Below are 14,095 nucleotides of genomic sequence, written 5' to 3' on the forward strand. Positions count from 1 at the left end.
TGTGACAGGAGAAGTCGGCCCCCAGAGGGGAGGGGCCAGGGAACCAGCAGCATCCACTACTCCGGTGAATGGCTCTCAGCTGTTTCCTGAATAGCAAACACTTCCCTGAAAGTCTTCTCAAATTCCGCCTCCAGTCTAAGGCCCATTAGGCCAAAGTCTTTGTACTGGGAAGAAAGATAAATAACAACAAAAGTAGCGCCACTCATTCTCGGTGTTTACACGCACTGCATTCAAGAATTATTGCCTTAAACACCTACAGCACATTAACCAGATTAAGACAGAAAAACACTCCCATGGCTAAGAGTAAGTTCTGTGTCCTAATGCACAATTAATTCATGTTAACTAGACAAAAATGGGCAATGATGACCACATGTGGGGATTTTTTCTGTTTATTACTGCTTTGTGAAGCTTCTGGAGCTGGTTATTTTTTTTATCCTTCTTTAATCTATTGTCTTACTTGTTGGTTTGGGTTGTTTATTATAGTGACAGAAAACGAATACATGTTCTTCATAACAACCAAATATTAAATTCAACCGGTGACCTTCCTTTCACATTGTCACATTGTTCCCCTCTGGTGACCCCTGTTAACTACATGGACATTCACACGCAAAAGACTCTGCAGTATGGAGATTCTCAGAGGTCTCACTGAGTGAATTTGGGGAAAGACAAAAACAACATCATGACTTTAGGACACAGCCTCCTCCTTGGATTGGAGCAGGGAGGACGTGACTGTTCTCCGTGGGCACCTGTCACCTTATGCAAGGAGAATGGGCTGTCAAAGGCGTGGGGTTCTGGTTGCAGGGACACCCCCTGACTCACTGTCACTCTCCCTGGTGGGCTGAAATCCTGAGCTTTAAAAGTCACTCACTTCCTGAACTCTTGCTTGGACAGGCTCATAATACAAGATGAGGGAAATTCTAAAATTTTCCAGACCCAGGAAATGAGGGCCAACTGATTCAATGGACAGATAATGAAATGGAAGAACAGAGAGCCACTTACCTTGTAAGATGCCCTGTGGTTCTGAAAGATGAGGCGCATGTCCCGCACAAAGCCCTCCACCTGAGGGTAACCCTGCTCGCTTAGCTTCTTTCTAATTTTGTCCAACCACATGGGTTCCTTGATGTTTTGGGAGATTTTTTTAATCTGGTGGAGGAAACTTTCATTGAGAGAATTGCTGACACAGTACCGTGCCTGCCTTCCGTGGATTCCCATCGCACCGGCAGAAACCCAACGTGCAGACAAAGGCGGCTCATGCTCCCCCTCCCGGGGGCTCCGCATCGCAAATCCCACCGGAGCCCGTGTCAAGGCCAGCCAACATCATGGTTGTTGCTACTCACATAATAATAATACGGAATCTTCGCAAAAAATGAGCTCTCTGAATGGCCATAGACTTTCAAGAGGAGGAACTCACATTTCTACAAAAGAAGGAGGATGTGAATGAAAAGCAACTTGGAGAGAAGGAGTCCATTTATGGGCAGACGTGCCCATACCAGTCTCCTGGGAGTTTCCCCAAACAGCTTTCGCTCTATGAAACAGTCATGTGATGGCTGAACTATTTTTTTCCGCCAGCAGGTTCTGGGGAGTTTTCACTGTGGTTGAGACGTGGCTCGAGGAGCAGGCGCGCTCTGACACCCTGCCTGTCACCCTGGCGCTGTTTGGCTTCTCACAGGTGGGCAGAAGGGAGAAGGCTTGGGGCTTGAACCGGACTCACCAGCTGCTCCTCAGGCCCCATCGGCCTGGCCAGGACCTCGGGCTCCCTGCCACACTGCTGGCTTCCTGAAGACTCCTTTATCCTGCAGAAGATGCAGCTCCACGGGCTCCTGAGGGGTCGGGCAACGTGAGCCGGGCAAAGCGCAGGAACAGCCACCATTCCTGCGGCTGCTGCTGCTCTCTTTCAGGATGGCTGATGGGCACCGCAGGGGCCAGAAGGGGACACCCTCCAGGGACTCTAAGACCCCCATGTGCAGTCTGAGCTGATGACCTTCTATCCTCAAGGGTAAAAGCAGGGGTCAGTGGGTGGAGGGCGGTGTCAGGGTGGGTGGCGGGCTCTCCTTTCCCCATTGACCTGCTGGGAGCCCAAGGAGCTCTGCTCACCAGGCCTGAGTGTCAGAGACGGGACCGTAACTTAACCCATGGGGAACTCAGGCCTTCATCAGCCAGCTGGAAAGCTGGTGAAATGGGGAAACAGGCCATGTTTTCCGCTTTTTCTGAATAAGTACGGAACACAAGCAACTGGCATTTCCACGCCCATAACTCGTAGTCTGTGCTCAGAAAGTTCTGGAAAGGACAGTACCAGGATGCTGGCAAGGGCTTCTTTTTGCCAGCTTCTCCCTCTCAGAGGAGAGAGGAGAATGTTCCCCTCCTGCTGCCAGCGTCTTTCAGCAGCTGCCGGGCTCATACTGCTGGACCCCGTAGCTCTGACCCCACTCTGTCCCCATCAGGTCACAAGAAGGAACTTTGCAGGGGGAGCGTGCCTGGCAGGGGGAAGGGTCTACAAAAGGGAGGGGGGCTGAATCGCACAAACCTCTCAGTCTCCACAGCGGGTAAGTGACAGTCCTCGTGAAAGGATCTGGAACAAGTATCACAGCAGAAGAGCTTCCCTCCGTCCAGGCAGATCTCACATATGTCTGAATTTTTCATCTAGAAGGTAAAACAGTGACCGCATACCCATGAACCCCTGATGATTAGCGCTGTGGGAATGTAAGTCTCATGGCATTTGTGCCACGTGCAGGGACTGGTGTGTTTCTCCTGAGCTGAGAAGGGGCAGCATGGAACGGGGGTTTCAGAAGAAGGATTCTTGATCTGCAGTGAAGTTCAGGAGGACTGGCCTGTGTGCCAGACCAGAGAAGTTTTTCCCATAAAACCAGAGATCCTAACACAGAAAGACAGGCAACAAAACAAGAGGGTGATCTCATGGAGATCTGAGCAAAGTCATTACCCTGCAGGTAAAATAAGATCCTGAAGTGGTGTTAAGCCTATTTGTCTGTACCACAATGGCATCATATATTGGATGGCCAATGGCAATGGCCGTGTATTGAGAATTTGTTAAGATGGAAACAACTTCTTAGTGTGCAAAGTAATAAAAGGTGAAAAGGCACTAATTTACAAATGTTTTGAGTCTTTTTAGTGGTTTTTCGGTGGAAAATACTTGGGTTGGCTGAATTGGGATTCTGGCCATTTCTTTTGTTGCTAAAACGGTCATAGATGAGGGGGCACAGCCTCAAGGAATACCCAGCCAAGAGCTCCCATTCGGCATCCTGGGGGGTCCTGACACACCCCCCCCTCAGTGGGCCTGAGGTGCTCTAATGGGGAGCCCTGGGCTGTATTTCTTCCTACCAGTGCAGACACTCAAGGACTACCAGGATCATTCTCCAAAAGTGATGACCCTTCTCTCCAAAACAACAAGTAATGACAAACATAACAGATGTTTCAGAATCGCACATATATAGTCTTCTTCAAGAGCGTGTCTCTCTGAATCTTTGCCCAGCTACACGATAGAATCCTCAAAGGAGGGGGTACAAAATACTAATGCCTTGGCCCCCAAACCAGAGATTCTGAATCAACTGGTCTGGGTGACTATACGCATTGATATTCTTCTTAGAGTCATTAAATGGGTAATTTTGTGTATCAGAATCACCAGGGGACTCTTAAATAATCCTAATGTGCAAATCCTAGGACAGAGTGATTAAATCAGATTGTCTCCAGGGGGTAATCCATGTCTTCAGATGAGATTTAGCCTGAGCAGAGTCTGGTTAGCAAGGCTGGGGGTTACTGTTATTCGATGCTGAATTGGTCTGTAATGGCTACTCCAGGAACAAAACTAATAGGAGTGTGGGTACTCTTGCCCCGTCCTCCTTCACTATCCCTCCTCTGTGGATATCATGTATCAATATTACTGCATCACATCCTCTGGATTGCAGCCCCCTGGAGTTGTGCAAAGGCGACTCTGCTTAAAGTGTACATCATCTTGTCACAATGAAATAAAGTGATGTATGATAAAGCTTAGAGAATGGAATCTGCCATATATTTGGCGAACCTAAAGCAGACAGCCATGTGGTATCAGTGTAATTAAAGATGCCTGTGATTTGCTAAGTGATGATGCGTTTTATCCTAACCTCCAACTCAGCACCTGGATGGCTCCCTTGAGGTTGGATGCAGGGCCCCAGTAAAGGACCCAGCTGGCCTGCATACACGTCTCAGCGGGACTCATCACAGCATCTTTATCTTCAGTTTGTCGGCTTGGCCTGGCCATGTCCACCCGCCTGATGCATACAACCATCTTAGCTCTGCTTGAATGGTGGGTTGAATACTTGGCATTTTCTTCCTTCCCTCTGCCTTCTTTAAAGTACCGCTATCCTCTCAAATTTGCACCTTCCCTCTAATCTGCAGGTCTCCCCTGCCTATTTCTACTTCAAGTCCCATCTCTAAGGAACCCAATGGACTAGAACTCTGCCTCCCATAATAACAGGGAAGAACAAGAAGGTTTCCACCAACAAAGGCAAGAATGCTTTCATGCTGAGACACCCAACTCCAGAACACGTAGCTCAAATGTGTGATGCATCTGCTGTTTTCTGCTCAAAACACACAGCAACATGTTCCAGCTGAGTGTGAGCACAGTTCAGGGAAAGGCAACAACGACACAGGTAAAATGCCAAGGGGAAACGCCTAGATTATATTGGGGCTATACATGGGAGCTGGTACTTACACACAGGTCAACTATGATGCTGTTGCAAGACTTTGGTATTTTCTGCTGAAAAAAGAGAAAGATTGAGTGACAATAATGAATGTCAAGTGTCTATCCACCACTTCTTTAAATAGCCATTTTTGGAGGCATTCCATTCACAGTCTATCCATTATTTCATACATACTTTTACGGAGGTATATATCTACAATGAGAATTAAAATTGCCAAAGTAGCACTGTTGGGTTCAAGCTAATACGTTCCCTGGCACTGAGACCCAAGGTGGGCCTCTGGGAAGTCAGGCAGGGAGTGTGGCCCAGCTCTCACAGATGGGATGGAGGGACTCTTCTGTTCTCCCACTCTGAGGGGCCCTCGGGCTTTCTTCTCGGTATCCCACCAGAAGAGCTGCAATGGGAGTGACAAGCTGAGGACTCATCGTCCACAGCCTCCAGCAACCACAGAGCCCAGATTCCTGCAATCCATGCCAGTGACCCAGAGAAGAATCCCATCACCCTCTGAAGCTCTCCGAGGGTGGAGCTTCAAAGATAAATTGTGGTCAAGGACTCCGGTGTGGCAGCTCTTCTTCCAGAAAGTCACCCTCCTCTCCTCTGCATTCAAATCCCAAGATGTCAGCTGGGTGGCATTGAGGTCACTGACTACTGCCCACTAGACTTACACTGCTGTGCACATTCAGTAGAATGACTTCCCTCCTGGACTCAGACAGCCCCAGACTTACTCTCCACCCCAGGGCAGAGGTCAGAGACAAGTGTGAACCACTGGGAAATCACCTGAGACTGGCCATGTCACTGCCCACCTCTGTGGGTGGCCTAGGTTCCCTCAGCCCTTCCCATTATTCATTCTTCCCTCTTCGCCAGTGACGCTGAAAAATCCTTGAGGTCAAGGACAGTGTTTGATTCTTCTTTAATGGATATTGGGCATTTAGTATGAACCCAACAACTTTCTATTCAACAAGAGAATGAATGAGTATTGTTGCATTTAGGAAAAGAGATTACTTGATATTTCTTAAGCAAACATCACCATAGAGTGAATGATTGTTCTTCAGGACGATATCATTTCACAAAACAGAAGCTGTCACCGAGAGAGATTACAGGCCCTTTTCAGGAGGCAGGAAGTTGTCATGTAGTGCAGACAGTGACACTGAAGTTTCCGGAAGAAAGCAGGCACCATCAGCAAGAGAGGTTCTGGCAGACACAGACGCCCCACAGAGGCAGTTATGGGTCCTGGACCTGCCACTGTTGGGAGCTTCTGTTCTCCTTCAAGGAGGCACAAAATACAGAGGCAACTGCCCCTTGCGCTGAGAAGTATTTGACTCATAACTGCGGGTAGAACCTAGTGTTAGGAAGTTGCCAGCTCCCTTAGGGACTCCAACTGAGTAACTCTTGACCCTGAAGGAATGGTTCACATGCTGGTTTGTAACATGCTCGCTACATGAGTCTAACAGTGGTTTCCAATTAGGAAATTGAGTGAATGAAATGTCCCAAGGACTGATAGCTTAAATCAACCAGATGTGCAGGCAATGTCCAGGCCTGGACCTCACATCCCCAGTGGAAGATGTAGTTAGCTTGGCCAGCACTATTGACCTACCTTAGGATGATTCTGAGAATGTCTTGGGTGGCCATTTCTACCTGAAGTATACGAGAACGGGATTTGTTTCCTCCCTCACTACCTCAAGTTCTTCATGTCCCATCTTGGAAGAGCCATCACTGTGTCCTGAATCTACACTGCACCTTACGTATTTGTTGTCTCCACAGCCTTCTTCCACAGAGGGACAAACACTTTCACAGACAGAAAGGAGGCCTGTCCAGCTCTTCTGCTGGAGCCAAAGGGGCAGCATCACAATAAACAATTTCCACATCAGGTCCTCCTATATACATGGATCTTCCAAAAGCTTCCTCCCCAAAAGTAGCAGCTTCGTGGAAGGCTAATAGTTTGCACCCTGAAAAAGAATCTGTGTGTCTCTGTATACACTTTATTGGAATGTGGAAGGGGAAGTAAACTATCACAAAACAAACATGTTTTTTTTGTTGCCTATATCATGAAATGGTGTATGGGTTCATATATGTCCCAAGATAGACTACCTACTAGATGGATTTATCTGCATGATGGTGAGCAAACTTTACTCCACCAGATTTCAATACAGTTAGAAAATAATAACTTTGATTTTAAAAATATCTAGGTTTGATTTGAAGGTGACCCTGTGACTTTATTATGAATTGTTTCTGTGTATTCCATAATTTGGTTTGCTTTTACAGCTTGGACACCCTTACCACATCTGTATCTATACCTAAAACTCAACTGATGTCTATTTTCATATCTCCTTTTCATCTCTGTCACAAAGGTTTGTTATTCAAAGACTTTGCATACCACATAATGTTCAAGGTAGCGACTCTGAAGGCACACACAAAAAACGGTACTTAATTATAATTATCCAATTGAGAAACCATAAAATAACACACTTTGTATCTAAAATCAGTTATGTGATTAAAAATTTGCAGTAATTTATGTAATTATTACCTTTTTTCTCCTTCTGCATATTCTTGGAGGATTATAGAGAAATCCTTTCTGAAAAATAAAAATATCCAAGGATATGGTCAGCCTGTGTTCCTGGTTTGTGAGTCTGGCATTTCCTGCCTCCTCCCAAATATTTCTGTCGTGATGGTCCACTGTCACCTCAAAGCCCTGGTGTCTAAAGGAGACACCATCTCCCTCTCCTCACCTGTTCTTCCTCTAGAATTCATCCATGGAAACCAGAAAGTCATCTTTGGAACAATTTTCCTTCCCCTTGTGCTATTTCTTAAGTTTTCAGCGGTTTTCCTCCACAATCTCTTTGACACCTCTCCCCTCCTCGCCATTCCCACCAGTGCCACGCACACCTGCCTCCTCACACCAGGGCTATTCAGCTGACACACACGGGTCCCACACCTACAGGGTGTCAGACACTCTGGACAATGTTGAGCTCCTAAACATGGACAAACCTTAGAGGGTTCTACAGAGACAAAGGGAATGCATGGAAGCATGAGAATAAAACAGTATGAGAAGGGCCTTACTAGTAAGCTCAGGGGTTCAGGGAAGGGATGACCAGGGCAGAACAGTCAGGGAACATTGAGACATTGCAGGTTGACTACAGGTGTCTTGAGTAGAAAGAAAGTACAATCACCTCAGAGCCCCATGTTGTCTGAGATACTATTATAATATGCCATTTCACACCTCAGGAGACTCCCTGGTTTTGCATTGTCTACATTAGGAGATTAAACTCCGTATCCTGGTGTTAGATCCCGCCCAAATAGCCCCAATTGATGGGTTATGTCATATCACACAGTCCTTCTACCTCAACCCATGGAGTCACAGTTATTGTGGTTCTGGGTTTTGTACCATTCTTTCTCTGGAGTGTCTTCTGCCCACTTGTTTGACTGTGGAACGTCTTCTCTCTTTCAGAGACTAAAGTTGTCTGCAGGCACCGGAGTCAGAATGACCTTCCCTCCTCCAGGCTCCTGCATCCACCCCAACAGAGCCCCTTTCAGAAATCGATGGGCTCCCTTGTACTGATCTATGAGTGCGGGGTGCCTCTCCCTGGGAAGGGATAAAGTCAGGGGCCTTGAGGCTTTAACTATAACTCAGCAGATATTTGTTCAATGAAAAATGACATTATCTTAGGGTGCAACGAGGAAAATCACATCAAAGCCTCCTGTCACTAGAATACCTCCATCAGCCACAGTAGGGCTCTCCCACCGCAGGACAAACTCCGTTTCCAGTACTTCCATCTTGCACGACCTCCTCTGATTTCAAATTCTCCGGGAGTCAACCATGTTCCATCCTCACCCTGTATGGACTTCTTCATGGCTCCTGTAAGACCAGGGGAAGTTGACCTTGAACCTTTTGTTCTCACAGTTCAGACACTGGCCTCTCACCGCACTGGATCTGGAGTCACCCAGTTTGGGCTCAAGATCACTGGAGCAGGAGAGTGTGGCCTTTCCTCTCAGACACCAGAATTTCCACCCCAGCCTGTGAGACCTCTCCATGGAGATTACCTGTTTTACGCACACGTTTCTTTGACTTTCTTGCAACAACAAAAAAGTAATCATTACCATCAAAATCAACACTATAAAAATATTCCAAAATCACCTATATGGAATCCTCCACGAATCCTCTCTGTACAATGAGAGGTTCTCAATTTGCTATGGAATTCTGGAGAGAGAGAGAACAGGCCAGACTCTCTGTCGGCCTTGTGGCAATGAGGACACAGAACTTCAGGTTGGACCGAGATGTCAGATGGGGGCTCCACAGCTCAGAATGGCACCGTGGCAACATCCGTGCCCTCCCTTACACCAGCTTTCATCTAAGTTTAACGGCATTACGGAGCAGAGGTTTCCATCCCTGATCATGGACAGCTAGTGGTAAACATATTTGTGAAATGTATCCAGTGAACATTTAAATCATACAATAAAAGATAATTATGTGCTAAACATGAGTCGTCATTAGAGAAGTGCACATCCGAACCACAGTGAGATATCACTTCACACCCACCAGCATGGCCATCATTTAAAATGTCAGACACTACAGGTGTTTACCAGGACAGAGAGAAGTTCAGGCGTATATAAAATAGTGCGGGCACTGCGAAAAATGTTTTGGTGTTTTCTCAATAAGTTAAACATAAACTTACCATATGAACAAGCAATTTCTCTCCTGGGTAGATACACCAAAAAATTAAAAACATGCATTCACACAATAACTTGCATGTAAATGTTCAAAAAAGCATTATTCATAATCCCAAAGAGTGGAAATATCACAAACTGTTGAAGGGATAAACAATATACTGTATATTCATGCCATAGAGTATTATATTATTTGACAATACAAAGGAATGAAGTACTAATACATGCTATTACATGGGAGAAGAACATCATGCCGAGGAAAAGAGCCAGTCATAGAAATGCCCATATTATACAATTCGATTTATATAGGACACCAAGAATAGGCTTGGTTGCTTCAGGCTGGGTGGTGGGGTGAGGTGGGAGTTGGCATTGACTACTGAGAGACATGAGGTTCCCTTTAGTGGGGAGAAGAAATGTTTTAAAATTAGATCATAAATTCACAATCCTGTGAACATACAAACAAAACTCAACAATGAATTGTGCACTCCAAGTGGTGAATTGCATGTGAGTTGTATCTCTGGAAAGCTGTTTAAATAGTATACATCAATTACGTAAATTAATTCCTTACAGCTATACCATGAGGAATATTTTAAACATCATCTCTTTTTTCAGACTGTTTTAGAGTCAAGAGCAGTGCCCTTTTTTACTCGGATGAATCAGTCATTCATCTGGCAGAGCTGAGGCTGGGACCCAGGGTTTCTCATTCTAAGTTCTGTGATCTCCTCACTGTATCTAACACCCTGTCCTGCCAATAATGATCCAGGAAAGAGAGAGGACAGGAAGGTGGCAGCTGAGGGCCTCTTCCCATGTATTTCTGATTCACTTCTCAGCTTGGTTCTTTGGGCATTTCCATGGTCACTTCCATGTGGCAGTGAGCCGCTAATATGTACGGTGTCTTAAAGGATGAAAGTGCATTCTTGAGGTTCCCTTCCTCCATCTCTCAAGTCAAAATACAGACTCAATTCCTTGAACAATGTGTAATTCACATGGGTAACTCTGAATTTCTTGTAATTCTTTCACATAAGAGTTGAAAATTAGACCATGAAACCTACCTTGCTTCAATTTCTTTTTATATAACATCCCTTTTGCCTGTCTACAAGTCACAGGAAGTACTTCTGAGCGAAAATCCACACTGTTATCTCTGTGCTTTCTTGATCCTGAAACAGAAGATTTCTTCAATCTGTATAATTTCGCAATTGGACATGTACCCCTCTCCCCATGCTGAATTTGTTCCTATAAAGACATAGGGGTGCTTAGGGAACTTTATTCTACCAATCTCCAGAGTTTCAGAATCTTTCAGTGGCACTCTTGATCACATAACCACAGATCATCTACCTTCATTTCACCTCTCAAACCCACCCCCCCAGTCAGAACGCTGTAGCAGAGACACCAGGCGTCCACACGAGACTGTCTCAGCTCCCCGCCATGTGGTCACCCGCTGATTCTCAGGTGACAGTGGCACACGCAGCTGCTGCCCTGGTCGGAGGGGGCTCTGCACCGGGGCTATTTCCCTGCACTCAGGTCGCTGCAGACAAAGTCCAGGCTGTGCAGGCCTCTTCCTGTGTGAGCTCTGACTCAGGGGCAGAGAGGACAGCGATGGGCCGACCTGATGGACACGGTGTCTGCTGTTTGTGTTCGCTGCTTTGCCTCATTCCTCCCCCACAGCAGCAAGTGAACCAACTCTAGAATGATGTGCACCAGATCCTGCCCTCTCAGCCAAGTTTTAGAGCCATGATAGGAGGAGGTGGTCTGTCCATGTAACAATTTTGAGACAGACAGACTGTTAGCACGAGGAGGGGCTGAGAACGATGGTTGGCCTAATTCACTCTCCTGCTCTACAGATGAGGAAACTGAGGCAAGAGTGGTTACGTGACTGACACAAGCCCATGGGGTCGAGAGAGGGAAAGACGTCTGACCACCACTCTGGGTCACCAGTGGTTTGCAACCTGTGACTCTCTGTGTAAGAGAAGGGTCAGCTAAATCATTTGTGGGTTGTGTATACCCTTTCTATGGCAACAGCCTGGGTCCAGCGTGAAACTTATCAGTTCAGTGGCGACAGCAGCACTGCAGTGGACCCTGGACCCTGGGACCTGGTTTAGATTTGTCTCCAAGTAACTGGTGTGTCAGATTATCCTCTTTCTGTCCTGACACATTTTGAAAACAGGCAAAGTCATATGCATTTCTCAACAGTTACTAGTGAAGCTACATGAAGCAATTAGGAAAGTGGGTTCATTACTAAAGACACAGACTGGAGCACAGGGAATCAGGTGTATAGTTATTGAAAATATATCCCCCCCTCCAAAAAAATATATTCCCCTTTCCTGCATTGCCTCTAAATGGACTCTCTTCTCTAGGGCTCTGTTACTATGATGTAGTAGATTCTACATATGCCTCTCTTTTCCCCTGACAAAAAGAAAAAAAAATCACAGTTGTAGACATGCAGTTTTATTGCAGATATTAGTGCTTTTCTAAATTTCCATTTTAATGTAACTTCCTCAAAGACTGACTAAAAGCATAAAGAGCAATATATAATCCCTAGTCTTTAAACTATCAAGAATTAATCTTAGGCTCATCTTCTACTTTATTTTTCATAACCCACATTCATTAAACAATTGAAATCAGCCTTTCACTTATACTTCAAGCAGCCATGTGATATGTGCTTAATAGATGTCAATTATACACCTACTAACTTATTTAGTTTTTTCAACTAATATACGAGATCAAGATGGTAATTATTCCCATTACAGAAATTAAATATTCTGAGGAAATTGATGCAAAAACTACAAAATTATGTTAATACATATAGGGATTCTTTCAGTGGAGAGATAGAAAAAAATAGAAATTCTGTGCATTTAGGAAAACCCTGTGGTGGGCTTACAGGTGAGAAGCACATTATCTTGAATAAAGTTATTTGTACCTTTGTTCAGAAGGTGATGCAAAAATGAAGTAAATGTGACAAAGGGCTTTGTCTTCTTTGGTTTGAACAAAGATATTATAATCTAAGGAACTACCAGAAGTCTTATCAAGAAAAATGAGTATAAGTGAGTCTTACAAAACTGTAGTTTCAAGTAGTAACTAAAGATTGGCTTGATAGATGTTGCAGCAGAGAATGTTCCTCTATTTGTAAGTTAATTGGCTATGACTATGCATCTCAATGTTTTCTATCATTCAAATGTGTCTTCTTTTTTAAGGCAGGAAGACAAATTCATTTTCTCCTCACTGTGTTCAATGCCCACCATCCAACGACCACTACCTGGTGGTACCAGGTGAAGTTATGCAGACTCCAATAAGAAATATTTTCTGAACTACCCAGTCTAAAGTGCAGGAAGCTCTAAGCACGTTAATGAGTATATGAGACCAGAAAATTAAGAGGACTATTTCCTTCCATCAAACCCACAATGGACCTATTATCAGTAAAACAACCCCATTTTCTGATATATAGACTAAACAATTACTGAGAGGGTTTTTATCTCTTCAAGATCAAAATGGTCCAATGGGACAAATATTATTACAAAATCGTACAAATTACAGACTGGCAAATATTGTCACCTTGTTATCACGTAACCAAGATGACAGCAGCCCTAACAAGATGTCTACCAAGACAGATAAACTTGTGTAAGAAAGTGGAAGACTTGGATATTAATAGCCATAGGCAAAGGAGAACTACTAAAAAAGTGAAAATGTAGTTTTTGAAGACTCAGATTAATTTGTTTGTCTCCCTCTCACTTTTCCCCCCTGGAAGATGGGTCACCAGGCAATAGAAAGTCATCCACCCAGGTATGGCTCTCTGAAAGACTCTCCCCACCTCCTCTTTCACCCAAGAAGCCAAAGTGATGAGGGACTCTGGAAGGCCAAGATATGTCTGGCTCTCCTTCATTCCTCCCTCTTCCAAAAGCCCATGCCCACAGCCCAAGGAGAAGAGACGCAGACAGCTTATTCTCGCCTCCCCTGCACTGTCAGGCGTGGCACGAAGCTCTAATTACAACCTTGGACAACCCAACAAATACAGAGTTCTTTCTGTGTCTTTCCTGAAACTAGTGAATATGTTGGATTTAGCTTTCATCAAACTTGTTAGGCCTAATATTTTTAGGGAAAAAAATAAATAAATACATTAAAGTTCACCTAGCCTGTGGAACATTTGGTATAAGGAGACTTGGAGTTTGGGGTTTAAAGCCAGCTAATTCATAACATAGTGCTATTGTGTTTTACTCTCACAGTGTATTGGCTAAGCAAGGCAGGTTTTACTATTTTTGTGTTCCTGGGTTGTAATATACACTTTACACCGAAACCTCATCACTACCCTAATAAATATTGCAGCAGTCAGAATATCACTTAAGGTGTTTTTTTTAACTTGTCATGGTTGGTATTAATTAACCTCTAGAAGTATGACAGACTTTTTTTTCTTTTTTTGTCATTATTCTTGTTTGTTCTATTACAGATGTACCAATTTTCCCCCTTTGCCCTCCTCTGCCCGGCCCACCTCACACCCCCACAGTCATTCCGCACACCGTTGTCCATGTCCATGTGCCATTCCTACCTCTTCTTGGACTAGAATTTTAAATTTTCTCGTTTCCTCAAAATTTTAATAGAACTCTCAAAAGTTGGGAACAGTTCACTAAATGCCAAAAAGTGTGACCAACTGCCCCAGTCTATTGAGAACTATGGGTTACCAAGGGTCCAGCACTTTCAATGGCAAGACTGGGAAAGTCTCAGGCAAACCAGATTGGGTTGGTCACCCCACC

At 44.8% G+C, this 14,095-nt stretch overlaps 1 protein-coding gene across 1 annotated transcript in view; it reads right to left on the reverse strand.

The window, feature by feature from the left end:
• LOC129080577 (nuclear body protein SP140-like protein) overlaps positions 1-14,095 on the reverse strand; it is a 55,015-nt gene continuing 40,920 nt past the window's right edge. Inside the window, 9 exon segments of the mRNA XM_054586113.1 lie at positions 1-164; positions 1,000-1,143; positions 1,338-1,415; positions 1,712-1,820; positions 2,525-2,640; positions 4,706-4,750; positions 7,216-7,263; positions 8,402-8,544; positions 10,406-10,510. Of these exon segments, the coding sequence (XP_054442088.1) occupies positions 57-164; positions 1,000-1,143; positions 1,338-1,415; positions 1,712-1,820; positions 2,525-2,640; positions 4,706-4,750; positions 7,216-7,263; positions 8,402-8,544; positions 10,406-10,510 (896 nt within the window). The 3' untranslated portion in view covers positions 1-56.

This window comes from Pteronotus mesoamericanus, unplaced genomic scaffold (genome assembly GCF_021234165.1).
Source record: "Pteronotus mesoamericanus isolate MK-2021 breed Mesoamerican mustached bat unplaced genomic scaffold, CSHL_Meso_final contig_90, whole genome shotgun sequence".
Classification (NCBI taxonomy): domain Eukaryota; kingdom Metazoa; phylum Chordata; class Mammalia; order Chiroptera; family Mormoopidae; genus Pteronotus; species Pteronotus mesoamericanus.